Source organism: Numida meleagris, chromosome 2 (assembly GCF_002078875.1).
Source record: "Numida meleagris isolate 19003 breed g44 Domestic line chromosome 2, NumMel1.0, whole genome shotgun sequence".
Taxonomy (NCBI): Eukaryota; Metazoa; Chordata; class Aves; order Galliformes; family Numididae; genus Numida; species Numida meleagris.
This window is the reverse complement of record NC_034410.1, coordinates 97767494-97789364: the sequence shown is the minus strand read 5'-3', so window position 1 is coordinate 97789364 and position 21871 is coordinate 97767494. Positions and strand designations below refer to the sequence as shown.

At 37.1% G+C, this 21871-nt stretch overlaps 1 protein-coding gene across 14 annotated transcripts in view; it reads left to right on the top strand.

Moving 5' to 3' along the window:
- PTPRM (protein tyrosine phosphatase, receptor type M) overlaps window positions 1-21871 on the top strand; it is a 462428-nt gene that overhangs the window by 158018 nt on the left and 282539 nt on the right. For all 14 annotated transcript variants that reach the window (XM_021385886.1, XM_021385885.1, XM_021385884.1 and 11 more), the window contains one exon: window positions 15540-15714. In XM_021385886.1, the coding sequence (XP_021241561.1) occupies window positions 15540-15714 (175 nt within the window). The remainder of the gene's footprint in view (window positions 1-15539; window positions 15715-21871) is intronic.

Here is a 21871-nt window from a genome sequence, read left to right as displayed (position 1 = left end):
TTGAAGGATAAGAAAGTAGTGACAGTCTGTCAACTACTTTTCAAATAATTTCATATTCCTGTGGCTCCAATGTTTATTTAGCCTGCCCATGTAGCTTTAGCTCCCTCCAGTAACCTGTCCAAAATTGTGCAGATTCCAGGTGTACCCTTGTGTAAGAACAGTTTAAAAGTTGTCAGGATCTCCTGGCTTGCTTGGATTTATTTTTGTACTTGTTTGCCAGTTTCCACAGATGTCTGCTTAGAGTAAGAGTGGTCAGATAGCTCAATGTGTGGAATACTGCAAATCAAGGCTATGAGATACACTTCCAAGTGGAATTGGCTGTGTTTTAGTGTAAAAGATCTCCAGACATGGAGTTCTTCATCTGTCATTTGAAAACATCTGTTTTCATGGTATAATACTGAGGAATTTTGAATAAGCCTGCTCATGACATCTCATGTCATTGCTGCAGGACCAGAAGTACAATGAAGCTATCTATAATAGCTGTCAGAAAACATAGCGTCTTCTGTTTTGCTTGACTGGTTAAATAAATATTAAAGATCTTTTGATTGCTGGTAATAGGAGAACCAATATTCAGTTAAAAAACTTCTTAATATCAGAGGTTCTTATGTACACTAGAGCCAGAATAAAATGAACACTGTTCTGTAGAACTATTGGTCCCATACTCGGGATTTAGTGGTACTGCAAATAGTTTGTGCAATCTCTCTGATACACCTGAGTTTGTTCACTAGTACTGTGAAGCCCTTTCCACTGTACTTTTATTATTTGGTTTCCTTAAATTCAGAAACCCTTAAGGGGAAACCGTAATAGATAAATAAAACCAATTGTGTGATGACAAAAGGAACCCTTGATTTTGTCAGGGGCTTCTCAGCATTTCTGCCATGCAAGTCCTGGCACTATTGCTACTGTATTTGGACATGGCAATTCCAAAATATCATGAGATAATTTGCTCCCAAATATTTTCCAGTACCTTTCATTTTTTTCCAGATTCACATTGCTAATTTGAAGTACAGGTAATTTGTATGTGGATCACAAGCCCACTGTGTTCAGTGGCATTTCTGATTGTTTTCAGTACTGTCAGGATTTCCTTTTTGTGCTTTTATTTCTTTTATATAGTAGCCCCCAGCTTGCATACAGCAGTAGACATCAAGTGTAGTAGGAAATGCTTTTCTGGCAAACAGATAGTTTACTTTTTACACTCTGATAGATGGTTAGAAAGTGATTATAACTTGGTTAGTCTCCTTATCTTTGCTGAGTAGTTGTTGCAAACAACGTCGATGTCTTAGTTTAATAATGCCAAGGCACTGAAGCAGGTCATGTTTTACTACCCCCACGCACAATTTTTTTTCTCTTTCTTTCTTTTCAAGCCTATCCTACTGTTATTGCCTATGAAACACTGAAGTATAGAGTATTATAGATTTGGCGATTGAAATGGTGACAGATTTCCGCAGGTTTTCTGCCCTGGTTGGATCCCTGAGACATGGAATTTGTGTCATTATCTTGTGATCAGTACTTTCTGTTTCAGGAAAGAGAAGACAGAAGGTTGTTTGCCTATTCCAATGTGAAATGCTTTGCGAGAAAAACATGTTTTTTTCCTGATATTACAAGCCAGCCATGGACCGTAGTGTATGAGCTATGTCTTGAGGCTTATCAGATATTTTGACAGCTAGTTGTAGTTAATGTCAGTGATGCCATTTCAAGTTGAAGTCAAACAAAACGACTTAAGAACTTGACAGAATCACGCTAGTTTGTTTTTGTTGTTGTAACTAATGTCCGATTAATAAGATTATCGGCTAGATGTGTATTTATGAATTCGTGTCCTCATTAGCTTACATTCTAAACATAAACATCCCTAAAAAGTAAACGTGATGACACTAATAAAGGAATGTTTACAATGAACAGGTGTGTCCCATCTACTTACATTTCCTTTATCACATCTGTGGATAACACAGGTTATGGTCAGTATGAGAATAACTCATTGATTGAGCAAAAATGTTATCTCTGTGCTGACTTGCTCCTACTGTAAGGACAGTAGCAATTGCTGAAACTTTTTTTTTTTAACTTAAACTAATTCCTTTTTGAAACTACAAATTCTGTAAGTTGACATTCAAATAAGATATAGCACTGGCCACTAAACAAGATGGGAATCCAAAGCAGTGGAAGTACACTTCAGGAAAAGAAAGAAGATACGTTTGTAGGTGGGAGCCAAAGTTAGAATTTGCAAAAAAAAAAAAAAAAAAATGCAGAACACATGAAGCTGAGGCATTGTCTTCTGAAAGTCTTGAGTTAATGTTTAGTTAATTGGCAGATGAAAAAACACTGTATAATCTGTGCTTTTTTGAAAGTACCCTTCTGCTGGAGGGCAGAAGAATGTGAAAGAATAATTTTTATTTATTTATTTGCTTATTTTTACCAGCACCAACTTTGAGCCAGGACTTTAAAAAAGTGAGAATTTACTTAAAAACTGGTAGATATCTTCCTCTGCCAGCCTGAAATATACACATACAGATTTTCTTCTCTGCAGGTGTATGAATTGTGAACTTGTATGTTTTTAATATTTGCATACACAAACTATTATACTCAATAGTAGCTGAAATTAAAATGATTATCAAATGAAAACTGATTGAATATTAAAATAATTATTTTGAAGGCTACACTTGGGAAAAGTTGTGCCTCATCAGCCTTAGAAGTTTGAATGTCTTGAGCATTCATTTTTTAGTCTACATACTAACATCTTTTTTTTCCTATAGAACTCCCATCTTGTTCATTATAGTGGACAGTATTCAGCTGATGAATAGTTCCTTAATATTTGGTTTGCTTCATACTAGTGTATGCTTCACTTTGCATGCTAAATACTGTACAAATCAATTCTAATAACTCTTGTTCACTTTCTAATGGAATTTTTACTGCTGATCTTAGCATATCACAATATTAAGTTGTTTCTATGAGGTGGAATAATGGGATCTTCATTTTGTAGTTGAGGAACATAGGCACTGGGAAATCAAAACTTACCTCTTACTTTTGGAAACAGAGTTTGAGTTATCTGTACCTGATCTTCTGCATGTAAGGCAAGACATAGTATTTTCCATGCTCAGAGTTTACTGATGCTAGCTGCAGTAACAAGTGTTCAGCACTTCTGGGAATTGACCTCCAAAACTTAAATCAGGCATCTGGAATATCAGTGTACAGTTAGAAGAATCCTAGGAAAAGTTTTAACTGACTTCAGTGACATCTTTGACGGAGGCACACTTGTTAAATCCCACAGGTTCTGCAATTTTCTTGTTTGTTCCTCAGCTTCTCAGACCTGACTTCCTCTCTTTATTTTGCACATCTATCTGCTTCTTGTCCTAATTTACAGCTGCTTCATTCAGTTGCTTCTGTGTGCTGCTGACTCCTAAAGCAATGTAGAGTGTCATTTCAGGGGAACTGCAGTTCATGTAACAGCCAGGTATCATGGAATTCGTTGATATTAATTCCTGAAGATTTGTTACAACATCACTAAATGTGGCAATTACACTTTTCAGACAGTTGTACATTGGCTCAGTGTAGGTAGCCTTTCCTGAGAAGTGTTGCTCAAAAATGCAGTGGAGAGCTACATTTGGTGAGAGAGATCAATGACTTCAATGCGTTTTTCCTAGTCTCCTTCTAAGAGTGGTTGAAATTTAAATAATTACTTAAAAATATCATTGAGACACACATATTACAGATATGTGGATGTTCTCTGATTGAAGGGGAGAAGGTCAAATCTTTAAACCTATGGTATATACGTACAGAACAGAAGCTGCTGTATTTGCATCTAAGAAAGTAGGAACAGTATCACATCTGTGGCAAGTCTTCTCTGTCATAGGTGTACAGTTTATTACCTGTTAATAAGGGATTTGACATTTCTTCTCTCTCCTGAAAGCTGTCTTTTACCTTATCAGTTATTTTAGATAATCTGCTGAAAGTACGAAGAGGATGAAAAACTGTATTCCTCTTCATGAAAAGCTGCAAAATCTGAATGCATTATTTATTATTTATTCAAAAGGAAATAGAAATTCTGAGTGAGTTCTAGAAGACAAATTATTTCATAGAATCATAGAATGGCCTGGGTTGGAAAGGACATTAAAGATCATCTGGTTTCAATCCCCCTGCTGTGGGCAGGGTTGCCAACCACTAGACCAGGCTGCCTTAGATGAGATATCAGATAGATTTTTCCTTAGAAATACATACGCATACATGCACACACAGCTGGGAGGTATGAAAAACATCCTTGTGAGGATGTAGAACCAACGCTATGACTACTGGCGAATTATGAAAATAATGTAGGATGTTCAAAATACTTTGTGCATTTGTACAGTAGCCTCTGCTTGGTTATGGAAGTCTCATAAAATATCTCAAGAGTTGAATCCATGTCCTTGAGTTTTACAAGAGTTTTCTGTTAGAGTGTGAACTTCTTTCATTTATTGCTGTTTTCATGAGTAAATGTGGAAACACTTCAGGAAAAAATGTTTCAAACATTTTCCTAGTACTAAGAAATACTAGAATAAAGCAGCATTTTACCTATTAAAATTGAATAATCTACACTTAATAACAACTTAATAATGCCAAAAGGTGGAACTGGTAACCTAAATTGAACAAAAAGACAGATCTAAAGATGTTCAGAACATTAGAAAGATAAATAATTTGAGTCTGATCTGTGCATGCTTTCTTGTACTATGGGAGTGAAGGAGGTCACTTTTCCGACTCATTCTCCCAAAACTGATAAAACTGCTTTGTGCATAGCAAATATTCATGAGTCCATTGACTTGAGAAGAGCTTCAACAACATGTAGAAACTAAAGATTTTGTCATGTATCCTGATGTATGTTCATATGGGTGTGTTTTCTCAGGTTACCCACAAAGATAATTTTACTATTAGGGTGAAAATTAGTGCCCTGCAGGAAGGAGGGTAAAGAGGGCCTTACTACATAGATGAAAGCTAAACATTTTTAGATTCTGTTAACCATTTAATATCGTTTCCAGTTTTTGTTAAGAGAAATTCTTTGTGTTCTCCTCTCAAGTACAGTGTGTATTTAGTGTCTTTCTTTCACTCAGTGTTGTATCTTTTCCATTAATTACCATTAATCACTTTTAATTCATTTACTTTTCTTTAATTGTATTGTAATCTTACTATAAGACACAAAAAGTTCTGTGAGTGACAGAATATGAGGCTTGTGATGTGTCATGTCTAATAAGCTGTGAACTTTTATGAAAACTTTTCTTGCATTATCTGCCTTAAGTGTGCATTGTCTGATGCCTGTAATACACTTTAGTTTCTGCTTTGGGTAACCTTGCAGAACTGTGCTGTTTATTTTTACAGACACAGTAAGAACTGAAATACTCCTTCAAATGTGCTCGGATTATGTCAAGAGATTGTAAGTTCTTTGAGGAGAAAAAGAGAAACTGGGAGATTAACACACATACAGATAAACTAACCATTTTTACCAATTTCCTCACTGTAGGCTAAAAAAGAAAGGGGAAAAAAAGAGAAAGGAAAAGAAAAAGAAACAAACAGAAAAGAAACCATGAAAAAACTAAGCCATACTTATATTTGGCTAATAAGAAACTTGTATGCATGTTAGCAGTTAAGGTTGGTGTTCATTATGGGTACTGGTTGTACTTTTTAATAGATAATGCACATTATAGAGACGAGTCACTAGTAGCATACCCTAGGAACTGATGCTGGGGCAAGTACTGTTTAGCCTCTTTATCACTGTCTTGTATGATAGTGGAGTGCACCCTCAGCAGGTTTGCAGGTAATACAAAGTTGGAGGAGTGACAGATACACCAGGGGGTTGTGCTGCCACATCCGGAGGGACCTTGGCAGGCTGGAGAAATGGGCAGAGAGAAACCTTGAGAAATTAATTAAAGGGAAATGCACAGTCCTGAGCCAGGAAAAGAGTAACCCAATGTACATGTTGGAGCTTGACAGTGTGGAAAGCAACTCTGCAGGGAATATCATCCAGTCCAACCGTCCACCTATCACCAGTATTTCCCACTAAACCATGTCTCTCAACAGAACATCTAAATGTTCCTTGAACACCTCCAGGGACGGTGACTCCACCACCTCCCTGGGCAGCCTATTCCAGAGCCTGACCACTCTTTCAGAAAAGTAGTATTTCCTAACATCCAGCCTGAATCTCCCCTGGTGCAACTTGAGGCCATTCCCCCTCGTCCTGTCACTAGTTACAAGAGAGAAGAGGCCGACCCCCAGCTCACTACAACCTCCCTTCAGGTAGTTATAGAGAGCGATAAGGTCTCCCTTGAGCCTCCTCTTCTCCAAACTGAACAATCTCAGCTCCCTAAGCTGCTCTCCATAAGACTTGTGCTCCAAACCCCACACCAGCTTCATTGCTCTTCTCTGGACATGCTCCAGGGCCTCAATGTCTTTCTTGCAGTGAGGGGCCCAAAACTGGCCACAGTACTCGAGGTATGGCTTCACCAGTGCTGAGTACAGAGGTACAATAACTTCCCTGCTCCTACTGGCAACGCTATTTCTGATACGAGCCAGGATGCCATTGGCCTTCTTGGCCACCTGGACCCGCTGCTGGCTCATGTTCAGCCAAGCATCGACCAATACCCCAGGTTGGTTTCCTCTACACAGTCTTCCAGCCACTCTACCCCTCAAAAAACGGTAGTTAGAAGAATAAAGTTCACTCCTAGCCTCAGGAACCAGTTCCACCATTCCTAAGTGATGAGAATGCAAATCACATTTTGGAAGCTTGAAATGTTATCTACGGTATTTGATTTCTGGTGAAAATATCTGTCAGAAGTCTCTATAGTGTTTTACGTTATGGCATCAGTCAAAACTTTTGATAAATCAGACTCTTTAGACCAAGGAATAACATGGAGATCACTGACACTGATGCCAGATCAGAAACTAAAAAATTCAGGTGCATGGAAACAAGCGAATTTGATGATTTTAATGAAGAAATGTAAGTGACTCTTGATCAGCAGAAATTTCTTTTGAGGGGGGGGTTGTGCATTGCTCTGCAGTGCCAGTCATCCATCGGACTGCAAGGAGTGATATCAAATATCGTTTCTGAGAGGCAATCCATCGCCACTTGTCTAGGACAGGTGGATGCTACTCTGCCAAGAATATGCTTGTGACAGTAAAATACACTGTTTTCAATCAGTATATTAAGTGTTGCTGCTTATGTATGAAAAATGGAATCTGAAGACTTGTAATATAGGTGCTGGGTTTTTTTTGTCTTGAAAATAGCCTTTTTATCACACACATAAAAATTATCCAGACCTGTAATCCTCTGTTTAGTAATTTCCTGGGACCAAAAGAGATTTTTGCAGAAAAGTAAACTTGAAATATTTATTATTACAGATATTTTGCTTTTGGAGATGCACTGGAAGCTGTGAAATCCACAGGGGCCTTGGTAATGGACAAGAAAACAAAGCCTTGAGACATTTGGAGACATCTTGGCAAAGTTCGTTTTCAATAACCTGTGAAATTAGCAGCTCATTTGCTGAGGATGTTCTGTGGCACCTTCTGTCCATAAAGAGAGTCAGAAATGCCACATAAGGGAGTCAATATTTTTACTTAAAAAGGATAGTAAGAAACTTGGACTTTTGACAGAAAGCTTCTTGTAACAGGTGGTAGTTCTTTTTTTTTTCCGTATTTTAGAGCTGTCTCAAGTACTCAAACTAACAGTTAATAATAAATTAACTGCACACATTAATTTGTAGAAAATTAGCATACTCAAGAGATTGATGGACATACACAAGCTAGAGGGAATGCTCAAGTCCATCCCTCTTCTCCATCTCAATCCATCTCCACTCATATTTTCATTTGGTAATGTAATATATAAGAAAAGTTACTTTGGCAGTCAAATCTTGATATACTTGTCTGAATTAGACATGAAGTGACCGAAGTAGTGTTCTTTTTTTCAAGAGCCTTGCTGTGATGTATTAACGTTCCAGTTTTTCCGGAGTTTTAAATAATATAGCAAATGGTGATTGGCAGACCTGAGATAATTTAACAGCTGACCTGTGCCACTTGAGGCTGGTTAAATTCAACTTGCATCTCAGCAGCGTGTTAGGTATGCCTTTTGCTGGACCCTGAAGACTGCCTCGATCTGAAGCACTGTTCAGCAGTAGTAGAATTGCTTAGGGACACATACAAGTCAGGCAATTGATGAAGTAAATTCAATCAGCTTTCTGTGCTATGCTCTTGGACCTTTGGGAGAAAGAAGCAGTGACCTTTACAATGAATACTGTAGTTAAAATGTACGGACTTCCTGCTGGGAGGCATAGTGCTCAAATGGGAGTGGTATGGAGGCTTCTTTTTTAAGATCAAGGGCAGTTTAAGATAGTTTGAAGCAAAGAGAACTGAAATAAAGACTAAATTAAATTAAACCCAAAGGGAAGACAATAGAAAAGGAGCACTGGAGAATGTCTGTTATGGGGATGGTTGTTGAACTATAGGACTGACTTGGTAATTAAACTCAAACACCTCCAGCCAGTCTCCTCTACATGAGTTTCTCTTCTACATAAACCAATGTATACATTAGTTATTATTGAGTGTTACTGCTGTGGCTATTGTCACTGTTGAGACGTATACTTTACCCATGATGTGCATCTCTTAATTCCTCACACTCCAAAAAGGCAGCTCTTCCACCCTGCACAGGACGTAGTTTCTTGTGAAATGTGTGTGTGTTCCTTGGCTACTTTGTAGGACTCATCATTGAGTTTTGACTGTTTTTGTGGTTGTTTAAAATTTTCAAAGGTTTAAACTTGAAGTTGTCCCCCAGACTTGCATGGTGGACTTTCTTCACGTGCCTCTTTCCTTTGCAAACAAGCTAGCACTTTTCATGAAGAGAATATGGGACATGAGCACAGTGTTGTTTTTGTAGGTTTTTTTTTTACTTGTCCTGTTATATAATTGGAGAGAAAAGGCAGACAAATGCCTACATCACTTTCCATCATATGTACAAATGAAAATTATGCTAATGATCTTTCCTTTTTCATTTTCTCTTCAACCCTCTCCTCCTTCCCAGCCCCTCCATATGCCTATGCCTGGCATCTGCAGAACTCCAAGCCAAAGTATTGAAAATCACTTATATAGTCTTCATTTTTCAGCAAGGTGTTCATCCTAATTTGTAATTTTTAATACAGGTAAAAGCACAATGAGTACTTATTGTTTTGTGTTTCAAAGAATTAAGATACAGAGTGAGATTAAATGACTTAATAAATAGAACTATGGGTACAGCAAAATGCTTAGCATATACTTGGATAGTTGCCGTAATTTCTTTATGAAACATAAACTTATCCTTTAGAGACAGATTTGCTAGTGCTCTGTTTTCTCCAGATGTTTCTGAGAACATCATTCTGTACAAATGGTTTTGGATTCTGTTGTGTGCTATTAAAGGTGAATGGAAAGAAGGTTTGAGATTTTTACGTACTTGTGAGCGCTGGAAAATTGTTAGAGATTATTAACATTTCTCAATTGCTCTTGAATTTCATGTAAAAAATATAAAATAAATAGAGAAGTTTTGTTGGTGCTTTTTCTTCCTTTTGAAAACTTCTGTGTAGTAATAACAGATCTGCTCCTATCAGAATGAAACAAAAAAAAAATCAGTATGTAAGTACTGAGTAACTGCTTTGGGTAAATTACACTGAGTTGAGTGGCTCTAGAAAATACAATAATGTCTTTGTTTACTTTCTGCATGTTTAATTGTATCTTCAAATAGATAATATTGCTTGATATTTAATAATGTGACTAGTTGATGTGTAGCTTCAGTATATTTTACAATTTTACCTTGTAGCTACAACCATCATTTGGGTTTAGTCATAAGAAATAGAGATTTATGGAGAGCTATGTCATTTGAAGAAAAGAATAAGTAATCAGACATTAAAATACTGAAACCTGAAATCTTTCCTGAATGGCAAAACAATAGCATTTTGCTTGAGTGCCCATTAGTTACTCATACAGAGCGCAGTTCTGGCTCATAGTAGAGTAATTCCTAACAGGACAATAATAATCTTTTTTCCAGCATGGCCTCATTACTTGAATGAAGTACACTTGTTAACTTATACAGATGGAATAAATACAGGATAGTCATAGGATCTGTGGTGGTTCTAATCTAGACTGACAAGCAGTTGTCTTGGTTGTGAAAGCAATTCTGGAAATTCAGAGGTAGAGTCAACTATCGACATTATTAGAATGAAAAATATGAACTCCGTGAAGCAATTTTGTTGAGGTATTAATTGCTATTTGATTTAGATTTAATGCGTATTTTAAACCAAATTACTTCTGGCACTGCTGATGTTATTTGAGATCCCACTAGCATGACTCTAATCAGGATTTTATAAATGTGCATATTTGAAAGTGGGATAATGCAAACCCTTTCTTTTAATAAATGTATGAAAAGCTGCTTAATCTACCTGTATGAACAGAGGGTAACTGACCGATGCTTCCTTTTAAGTCTCTTCTGGCAAAAATTGTTGAAACATGCTTTGAGAATGATTAATGCAGTGGTAGTGATGGATATAACATCCCAGAACTTCAGTCCTTTTGAATTACTGCTGCATTTTTGTTAAAACTATTTCTGAAAGCTTTAATATATATCTTGCTGCTACTAAATTGCTGTTCATTTAGAAGACTTAGTGTTAGTTCATTGCCTAAACAAGACTGTAAGTCTAATTTAAATAACCATCAACCTATTTCTTTTCACTCTAGCTTGCCTAGAAAGGAAAAATAATGTGCATTTTTAGGGTGTTTTATGCTGTCTCTGGATGAATTTAATATAGTGGTACTAGAAGAATAGATTTTCAAGCTGTTTATATCCCAAGGTTAAATTAAGGTTTTTTTTAAATATCTGTATATTAAATTACATATTGCTTAATAGAAAATGTATTCTTACCAGTGACTCACCAATTAATTATATTCATTGTTTTGCATAAATAGCATTCTTGGTGTGGTTTTGTTTGCTTTTGTTTAGTTGTTTTTTGTTTTGGTGAAGCATTCTCTGAACATTTCAAAACATAAAGGTTTCTCAGCAACCAGAGGAATCTGGTATGTTCATTTTTGGATCTCAGCATTTTGCAGTCCATTTTTTTGTAGTCAGAATTCTTCTGTGCTAAGTTAGGTAGCTCTGCCTTAGGGATGCAGCCTTTGTACTCCAAACAGGTCTAGGATTAAATGATTAAGGCATTTTCCTCTTTCCAAAGAATGAAGTGTCCTGTTCATGCAGTTTTCCGGGTCCCAGAGGCAGAAGAAGCTAGCAGGCTTAATCTGCATTAAAACCTCAGTCTTTCACACAGCCCAACAGAACTACTGAGCAAAGTAAAAATAACTGTATTTATCCTGGCGATCTGAATTTAAAAGGAAACAGCAACACAAAACACAAAAACCACAAAGACCCTACAGTGTTGCTCTGACAGTCTGTTTTAATGGTCTTTAATATACAGTGCCATCATGTTTCATTGAAAATCATGAATTGTGTACTGTTTTCTGCAGTGGGACTAGCAGATTACAGACCTGTCATTTTTTTGTTTAATTTTCATTAAGATATGATGTATTTATGAGGACTTCACATAAAGATTATTAATTTGCAAGACAGTAAATTTCAACATCTACCTTAAAAGAGCTGAGATTTAAGCTTTTTATTGCTATAATTGTTAAAGCAATAGATCATAAGTGGCCTTTTTATTTGTGCAACTTCAAAATTTTGCTTTTGAGTTAAAAAATCATTTTTGTGAGTGCTCCTAAGCATAATACTTTTTTTTAAAATTGTAGATGTGTCTTCTATTATATTCAGTGAGGGAATGTTCATTTGGTATTAATGTATTATTTTTAGGTATTCTGAGTGAAATAGCTGTTCACAATTTGTATGGGGCACTTGTTTATCATACAGTATGCTTGAAGGGACCTGTTAATATGAAAAAGGAAATATGGTTGATGTACTCTCCCATGAACGTGCCCACTGTCATAGCTGAGCAGCTTCCTGAAGACACTTTGGGGAGGAGAAATGTGAATCACAAATAAAAGAGAGAGAAGCTGGCCGTGTGGATAGAATTAAAATAGAAACATTTCTGTATTTGTTTGTGAAATGGTAAATAAGATTTTTAGTCTGAAAAATGCTCTTTATGCACTTGGCAGTTGCAGAAATAAGTGATTTTTGGAGGGCATTGTAGGTTTACTTTGGTTTTCTTTCCTCTTTATTTTGTGCTTAACTCTCTTCATTTTTATTTTCTCATTTCCTGTAAATTGAACTCTTCTTATTCTTGAATTTATTACTTTGATTATCATTCACTTATGCTCAGGCTTATATCAATTAGGTGACTCTCCTCGTTTGCTGGAGAGGAAAGGCTTGCTCTCTTGAGCCATGTTATTTCTTGTGGAAAGTAAACAAATTATGTTTCTTAGTCTCTCTCTCTATTCCAAACACTACTTTTTCCTTGGAAATATATTTTTCACAGAAAGACTATAGGGAAAAAAAAAACATTTTTTTTTCCTTTGAGTTCTGGTAGGGAATGTCATATGGGTGATTTCTGTAGGATTGCTAGAGTTCTAACATATAATTAGACACGTTGCACTTTGTCTCTATATGAGTTTAAGACAAGTCAGTCATGATCTTTATTTATACTAGTATACATATACTTTGCAGGTGTGCGGTAGTAATGATAATAAAGACTTTCTATTTTGGAGCTCCTTCATTAATTTTGAAGGCACCCATAATGATCTGTTTCATGTATGAATTTCAGTGGAGGACAAAAAGCCTCAAATCTTCTTTAAAGCCAAGCTGAGTTCTCTTTAATGCTCATGGAACTTCATGATTTGAACAAAATGATGCGCCTCTGTGAAGCAAGCTAAGGCTTTTCTGTTTTCCAGTCAAAATTATTGGTATGTGAATGGATATCATGTGTAGCACATCCCTGTTGTCAGCTATTTGATTAAGATTGCTGGTGTTTCAGAACAGCAGTTAAGATATTTGAAATCAGGTGAGATTGGTATGTTTGAGAATAAATAAAAGGTGAAAGAAATTAGGCAGCAGTGGTCAGGATCTGTAGAGGTGTGAATAGGTTTGTGGTAGGAGACTGCCCTCTCTGCGGGGCCAGCAGGGAGTGGGAATGCATCTCACTTTTCCTTGGTCTTCTCTGTTCACGGCCTTGGCTCTTCCAGAATAAGACAGAGAATATCCTGCCTTGTGGCATTGCCTAGTCCTTTCACTTTGCCTCCCTTTAACAGCATCCTGTAGCCTTTGTCAGGTAGGTAAAAGGACAGCAAAAACTAAACCTTAAAATATTTGCACAGTGTTTCAGTTTTGTTGTAACTTGTGAGGATCCTGCTAAACTCTGGCCGTAGAAGCCCCACATGAGGGGTAGGTGTGCTCTGCAGCTGGAATACAGAGGTTCTTGTTCACATTTGAAATCAACTGAGCTAGTGTAGGCGCTGGAATTAATCTATGTGTGATGGCAAGTTGTTCCCCGGAGAGTTATTTACAGGTTTCTTGGCAGGAAGACATAGCCCGTGCAGAGCTTCCTGATGTTGCACGTAGAAAAAAGAAAAAGCTAGCATGGGTAGACGCAACAGAAGCACAAGTCTTTAAAGTCTGAGAACAATGATCTGTGCCTGCTTAGCAGCTCTAATAATTAGGGCTAATCAGTCATTGGTTTAGGAATTAAAAATATATATGATTTTAAATAATGTTAATTCTCCAAGAATGTATATAACCTACTTAGCTTGCATCCTGCTATTTCCTACCATTTTTGCTTGCGTGATAATACAGTGGCAAAATCAGTAAAAATGGTAGTTTTGCAGCAGTTGTTTGGAATGCTTCTTTCCAAGTTTTGTTTTTAGTAAGTACCACATCAGAGAAATCTGTTTTTCTGCAGCTTGGAATTCTGGGAATTCTAAGGAGCTGGCAGTAATTCTAAGTAATTGTCAAGTAATCTTTTGAGTAAATTTTAAGGCATGGCAGTACATTCTTTGGGCATCCTACAAGGTTTTTTTCTTTTAAATGAGCTGTGTGTCACCCATGTTTATTTTTTAAGAGGAAATAACTCTCACCTTACAGTGTTAAGAGAATGCAAACGGTATTTATGATTAATTATGATGCTTTCTTTGGCATCAATGGCATGATTAACTTTGACTTAGTTTTGTGATTATGGATACATTTAATTTAGTGCAGCTGTTTCTCATAGCTCTCTGGTTTTATCTGGTACTTTAAGGTTACTTTCAGTATGCTGACAAGTGAAGGCCATAACAAATTGAAGTCAGTGTTTCCTATATTGCTCTTAAATTCCATTGGATAAGCTATAAATTCCAGGGCACGGAAACAGATGTCACCAACTGTGTTGACAGTTTATGGAAGCTTGCACAGGACCCTTTCCCTGCCTGAAGCTCCTGAATTCAGGAAAACCTACCAAAAATAACTGGTATAATTAAATATCATAAGGCTACAGATGCCTTCCCGGGGATAACATCTTTGGGGAGGTGCTTGTTGGGGTTCTCCACAGTTTCTTATAATGCTTTAATAATGGCTGTAGGCTTCAATTTATTGAAAAGCATACGTTTGTGTGGAAAGTACACATTGCTTGTTTGAATAACTGCTTTAAGTAGATTTTGTGTATAAATTTTTTAACCAGCTGTAATAATTGGGTTATTACATTTTCTGAAGCTTATTTGAAGTTTCCGAGTGGATCTAGCCTATTTCATGGCCAACTAGAGCATGAGTTCTGGTGAGGATATAAGAGCTGTCTCTCAACCCTCAGCTTCATGTCAGAGGACGTGGCAAGACATCATGTCTGTCCTCTTCTGTCTGCTCCCCTCTTTTCCTCTTCCAGACGTGCATTGGATGACAGGACACAGCAGGCTGGGACTTAGGGTCCTTGTGCACCTCAACTTTATGTAGATAATTTTCTTGTTCCGTGCATGCAAGATGTTGAATTGAGAGCAAGATGTTGCACTAGAGTAGAAATTGCCCAGTTCCCAGTACTGTGCTGAGAAACTGTGAAATTGAGACAACTTCAGCCTTGCTGGTCATGCACCTTGTAAATCTGTGGCAAGTCTCTTCCACCTGACTCAGTGATAATCCCCAAGTGTGGGTGCTGCTATATGACAGCCATACACTTAGATTTCTATGCAAGCTGTGCCAAATGCAAATGCTGAATAGCAGATGCGGAGGAGAATAGAAACTGCATATGCTGAGTTTCATACTTCTTTAGGAAAAACAAAACAAAGCAAAAACCAACGAACTTTAAGTACTTGTGTGAGGTAAGCCAAGCAAGTAAAATGTTACATTGCTTTCCAATTTTTCTGTTAGTTTATCTATAAAGAGTTGAAAGCAGCTGTTCCACATGAGTGGTCGCCCACTGATGATGAATGTTTTAACTCACATGGGAAGGCAATAGAGTCTTACCCAGTGTAAACATCTGTAAAAGTAACAGTACAGGCTTCTGCCTTCACCTTGTCTCCTCTCTTGGGGAGCTTAAGAGAAATAGAATTTTTTTTAATTTTTTTTTTAAAGTGTGACTAACAATGTTCTTTATTTTTGTTTCTTTGCCTAGGGTATTTACGTAAAGGATGCACCTTTGAAGAACATAAAGGTGTTCAATGCTCGACGATTTGTAGCTCTTTTTAATGTGGTAAATGCCACGAAGCGGGATGCTGGCAACTATCGCTGCATGATTCAAACAGAAGGAGGAGTTGGAGTATCGAACTATGCAGAACTAATAGTGAAAGGTATTTCACAATCAGATCACTATTTGGTGCTTTCTGTATTGAATAAGAACCTGCAATTGCTAGTTCACTAAGGGTGTCACCCATAGTTCGTTACAGCTGATACGGCGTTCAATAAATAGACTGTTCATGTAAATTGGAGGAGTTTATCTAGCTGGAGCAAGGAAATGACAGAAGAAACCAGGGCTAATTAACTGGTTAGTTGTGGATTGCTGATTTAAATATTTCCCTCAAATGCACTTTCAGATACCATTTCTGGTTTTAAGAGCTTATCTGCAAGACTTTTTTTGGAAGAAATGAATCTAATACTGGCTATTTACCTCCATCATGGAGGCAGAATTTAAAAAACTATATTTACTTCAAAATCTGAAAACTTTACGGTAAAAGAGAACACATAAAATACACGTATTCCAGCATGTGGAGAGAGATTTTTTAAAACATCAGGAAACTCTTATATGTGAATAGAATGGGTGTAAAGACGTCCTTGCTTGTAGAAAACAGTGCTAAAAAATTTCCTAATTCAATTTTGGTTGTTTCTTACTTTATACTAGTATTTTGGAGGAATGTAGTGTTATTTTTGTTCTTTTGGAGAAAAAAGGTATTTTGCAGCACGTACTTTGGTGAGCCACATTATTGTGCTATGTGTCTTTCCTTTTTGGTCATTCTGTGCCTAACAAAGTAAAAGTGAGATGAAGGGCTAAAGGGTCTTTTTCTCTTACTGAAAATAATTTGCAAAAAAAGAAACGTACACGCCCCACCAAGAATGATAAAGCATCTTTCAGACTTTACAGCAATGCACACCAGAGGAAGAAATGAGACTGAACGAGACAGATGAGATATTGACTGCGTCAGTGACAGGAGATGCAGAAAGCCAAAGTAGTTAAGTGCTCCCAGTTTCTTTGATTTAGAGTTTTTTAATTTATTAGTGCTCCTTTTGTGGTGTAGTAGATGAAATTATGAAGCATATCATTAAAGCACTTGTGTTTATCCAGATTCTTTCAGAAAATTTGCACTGAGCACTCTGAGCAATTGGATAGCCTTAGGGTGTAATCCCATTAACTACTTGTGGAGTGGAAAAGTAATTATGGTAATCCCTGTTGCCTGTATTGGAGCTTCTATGAGAGCACCTGCAGGTCATTCCTTCTGACCTAAAAAGGCCCATTTTAAGCATTGTGCTGTAAAACCTTTAGATGTGAAACAGCAGCACTAGGAGCTAATTAGTAAATATGCTTTCTTACTGATGGTGTATAATTAAGAAATTGTATTTCCTTATTTTTTCAGCAGATTTTCTGCAATGTTAGTTGGCAGAATTCAAAGCTGATGGATTGAATTCAGTGCAGCAATATATTTTTAGACCATCACCATCAATAAGTAATGAGAAATGTACATATACCCATATTGCATGTAATGCTTAGTCTATTTGGGAATTACTGATGGCTTAATAATAGTATGTGTAGAAACAGTGGTGTAATTACTCCCCTCACTTTGTTGGAAATGATGAATCTCATTCTCTTCTCATTTGCACTGGTGTAACTAAGCTGACTAAGTGGAATTTCCCTGGAATTGCATTGCAGTGCTGACAAGAGAGTCAAACCTAGTGTTTTTAAGTTAGAGATTCGTCTCACAGAATCACAGAATTGCAGGGCTTAGAAGGGACTTCAGGAGATCATCAAGTTCAACCCCCCTGCTAAAGCAGGTACCCTACAGTAAGGTCCAGATGGATTTTGAATATCTCCATAGAAGGGGACTCTGTGACTCCTTGTACTATCACTGTACACCACAAAGCCTGGCCTCATCCATTTGTCTCCCACCTCCATTTAGATTTTTATGAACATTTATCAGATCCCCCTCTCAGTCTTCTTTTCCCCAGGCTGAGCAGACCCAGGTTACTCAGCCTTTCCTCGTACAGGAGATGCTCCAGGCCATCCATCATCTTTGTGGCCCTCCGCTGTACTCCTCCTGGGAGATCCCTGTCTTTTTTGCACCAGGGAGCTCAGAACTGGACACGTTATTCTAAATCTCATCACATTTATTGTGCTCTCTTTCATTTTGGTTACTGAACTTGTAACACAAATTGAAAATAGAGAAGTAGGTTTTTCTTTCCAAAACGTCTTTGCCTGTAAGTAGAGACTTAAAAACATATGCGTAGTAGAGAGCGTTACAACTGTGTACAATGTTCATGCTACTTCATTGTAAGCATAATTTCACTAAATAGGAACTTCCTGTAAGTGGACTCTGAATGCTTTTTTATGTAAACCTCTTTAAAGTTTGCAGTTCTGTCTTGACACGATGTTGTGCAGACTGGAGACCAGGTCCGAGAACTTTTGCAATCAGCAGGAAGAATGTTAGTATCAGGCCTTGCAAACCAAACCCAAAATCACAAAGGAGTAGGAATTAACTCTTGATTTTGAGGATGATAGATACATAAGAAGCTGGCAAATGTTCCTTTCTTTCTTTTTCTTTTTCTTTTTTTTTTTACCTGAACAGATATGGTTCTAACGAGGTTTATTTGCTTTGGGGGGGAGGAGGGAAAAGCAATTAAAAAGCTGTCAGTTAATCCCATGTTATCTTATTAAAGAACTGTAAACATGAATATTGTCTAGTTAATGAGCAAAACCCCTGTCAGTGAACAATTAGCTGGGCTCTAAACATGAAGGAAATAAAAAGGATTTTTTTAAAAACTTGTTTCTGTTCTCTTGTATGCCCTTTAGAGAGTGGTGAAATAAAGTATTGATTGCTCTATTTAAATAAATCCCAAATGGGAGATTTTCAATTTTACCCAAGTGTTTGTTCTGATAGGAAAGGCTGAAAAGACAAGTGCTTTGTCATTGTGCATGTGTTCAAACTACACAGTATCCTCATCTAAGTTTGTCAGAGAATCGGATTGAAATGTCACTTTGTCTAATGGGAGACGTGAAATTGGCCTTGTCAGATCACCCACTTGTTGTAAAAAAAAAAACAGCAGTTTATATCTAATAGATGACATAAAAGTAATCAAACATTGAGCAAAAGGAAAATAGTAGGGTGGAACTGATTAAACATATTTGCTGAAGTAAATTAGACTTCTACATACAGTCCCTGCGTTGAATTTTTCTAATAGCGGGCAGATCCAACACAGATTGGATTTAGGGGAACAGAATGAGCCTGTCTGAGCAGACACCAGATTATTACAGAGTTCAGACTGCTTATTGAGTTCAAACAAGGTAAACCTAGGTGTCAAATTGGTTAAAGGGAATTTTGTTAGATTTTTAAGCGAGGGCATAGAGAAGTAGCCATCTGTAATGCTGGCAGCTTAAATGTCTGCATCTTTTCAAATGAAAGATTTAACACCAGGAACAGTACTGGAGATCATCTGAACCTGCAGAACAAAGACTGTATTCTGGAGGGCAAAATCATTTTCAGATAAAGACAAGGGAAGTAAACGTTGGAAATTGCTTATCTGAGGTATTGGCCGCTATCCTACCTTAAATATACACAGATCCGTAGATCTGTTTTCTCTTTTGCTAATGAATCTTTCATGCTGGATCCATCAGTTTGCCTATGCCCTTTTTTTTTTTACGATTTCTTTTTACTGTTACTTGTCATGAAGTACTGCCTTCAGATGCTCATAATTTTGGCAAACTGACTTCAGGCTGATATTTTTTAGTATGGGTTTGTGTCTCAGCCTGAAGGTTTTGAGAAAATGTCCAAATAAAACAGTTGAGACAGTTCAGCCATTTTAGCAAACATTCCATAGGACAGCATTGAAGACACTAGGATTTGAAGCAGGAACGTAGGATTTTTCAGGAGAGCAATTGTTGCATCAAGAATACTTCTGTTTTTCAGCTCTTGTAAATACTTTCTTTCAAGTGTCATCAACTTACAATCTACGAGACAAAAAAAAAACAATTTAGATATGTGCAATGGATACTTCTCTGAGTTTTCTTCTCCCCCCGCATTTTAGATACAGTGGATGAAATTTAAATGCTGGTGCTGATCTGAGCTCCTGTGGGTTGGGCTGAATCCAGGCACATGAATCCAGAGCTGGGAGCTTATCACTCCCATGCTTTTGGTGTGCAGCCCTCCACCTCCTTCAAGTTGTACTGTGAAGCAGAAATGTGCATGATGTGGGATCATGAGTGGTGCAAGAGCAAGGAGCTGCACACTTTGATGAGGCTGTTAGAACTGGAACCGAAAAGAATGGCAAACTAGGAGGTGTTTTGAAGTGAGAAGGGAGGTAGATGAAAATTGGGACAACATGAGCACTAAGAACTAGGAGGAGAGAAAGAAAACCAGGGGTAGAACAGAAGCACTTTTCCATGCATATATATGCATGTAAATACTTGCATATGTGTGTAAGCATGTATATGTGTTTAGGAGTGAGAATGGACGCAGAGGCCAGTGGAAAAGGGAACTGGCTGGAAAGGCCCTGGAAGTGCAAGAAGGAACAGCAGATGTTAGGGAGAAGCTTGGTTAGAAGAACAGGAGCAGACACAGCTTTTAGATGCAGCCTAAGTAAACAAGCAACAAACCAGAATGGGAATTCAGAGATATTTGGAATATGGGGTTAGTGACCGTGGTGTGGAGAGGAAAAAAAAAAAAAATGGCAGAGCAAATGTGAGAACAGAAAGGGTGGATGGCTTCAAACTGGTCTGGTCAGGTTGGTGGATGAGAATGAAGTAAGTGTAGTGAAGACTGAGGTGCTGCCAGCTTAAAACAGAGAACTGGTGACCAGAGTTTGGGAGAAGTGTGTCTGGGGAAAGGAACAGTCTTTGCCTAATTAAGGATGGAGAATAATAACAATGCAGAGTTTTGCAGGGTATTTACTAATGTCCAGATAAACAGGTTTACCTGTGAACTGTATTGCATAAGGATGCTCAAGATTGTGCCTGCAAACTGTCTTGTGTAAGGATGCTGAAAACATTCTATAATGTTTCAAAATAAATTATAACAGTGACATTTTCTTAAATGACGAATTTAAAAGTAATTTTAATAGCATTAGAGTACTAGTTCTGGTCAAGTTTTCATCTGGAATGTTCTCAGAAAAAGGAGTAGAAAAGGAGTAATATAAAATTTACTGATTTATTCATCATACTGCTTATAGATAATGTTTAATTCTGGTATTTTTTATAATTAAACATTTTGGTAGGAGTTACGTAAAGACTTTTTTGAAAAAATGTGTGCAAAGAATGGTGGTGTCTCAGAATCACTGTTTTTTTGCGTTATCAGTGGGAGAACTTGTTACCCTGCAATTAAATGCTGCAAAATGGCACTGCTCTCCACTGTTTCCAAAGGATCAGTATAGTTTGCTTGGTCAGAAGATAAGCACCACAGTCTGTATGCTCTTATATAGATTAGTGTAACTACATAGGTAGTTGCCTATGTATAGTTGTATATATAAAGCTGATTTAGTTGATTTCAAGACAATTATTATTTTAATAAGATTTATAATTAGATAGTAAGTGGTTAGTGTGGAAATAGCATCAGAGATGATTGATGTCCTGTTTTACCATCATTTACATGATGTACTCATAATGTGCTAAATAATATTGCGTGGGATTATCATGGCATTCTCTAACAGTCACTGTTTAATTAAAATTAGCTTGCAGGATAGATATTTCTTTCCTCCAAATGTAGCATGGCTCTATTCTCCGCATTTCTTACTTCAAAAATAAATAAAGTTACTACTACTTACTACCAGAGTAGATTTTTCCATATTTCAAGTGAGTTCTTCTGGGCCCCAGACAATAAATGCCTATTTTTGTGTGTTTTATAAATCAGTTAAAGCTCTGAGATTTACATTATCTCCACTGGCATCTCAGTGTGATATCTTTCCCTTTCCTATTAAAATTTTAAAAGAACTGCAAAGCACAAAGATGTTAGGATCTTGTAGAAAATGTTTGGAAGTTCTGTATAATTTAAAGCATGGAGCAATGTAAATAAAGGAGCTGCTGTTTCAAGTATGTTTGCAACTAATGTAGAAGTGCATAAGAATAAATGGTTTCTATGCATCTGTGGCTTAGTTTTTTGTCCTCTGTACAAGAGAGAGGCTGCTCCTTATCATAGGACTTTGTCTTTTTCTCTTACTTAATGTAATTGATGGAATCAATGTAGGGTGACGTTAAAGGATCTGCCTAAAACATTTTGTCATCTGCAGTCATTGGACTTTGACGTCTGGCTT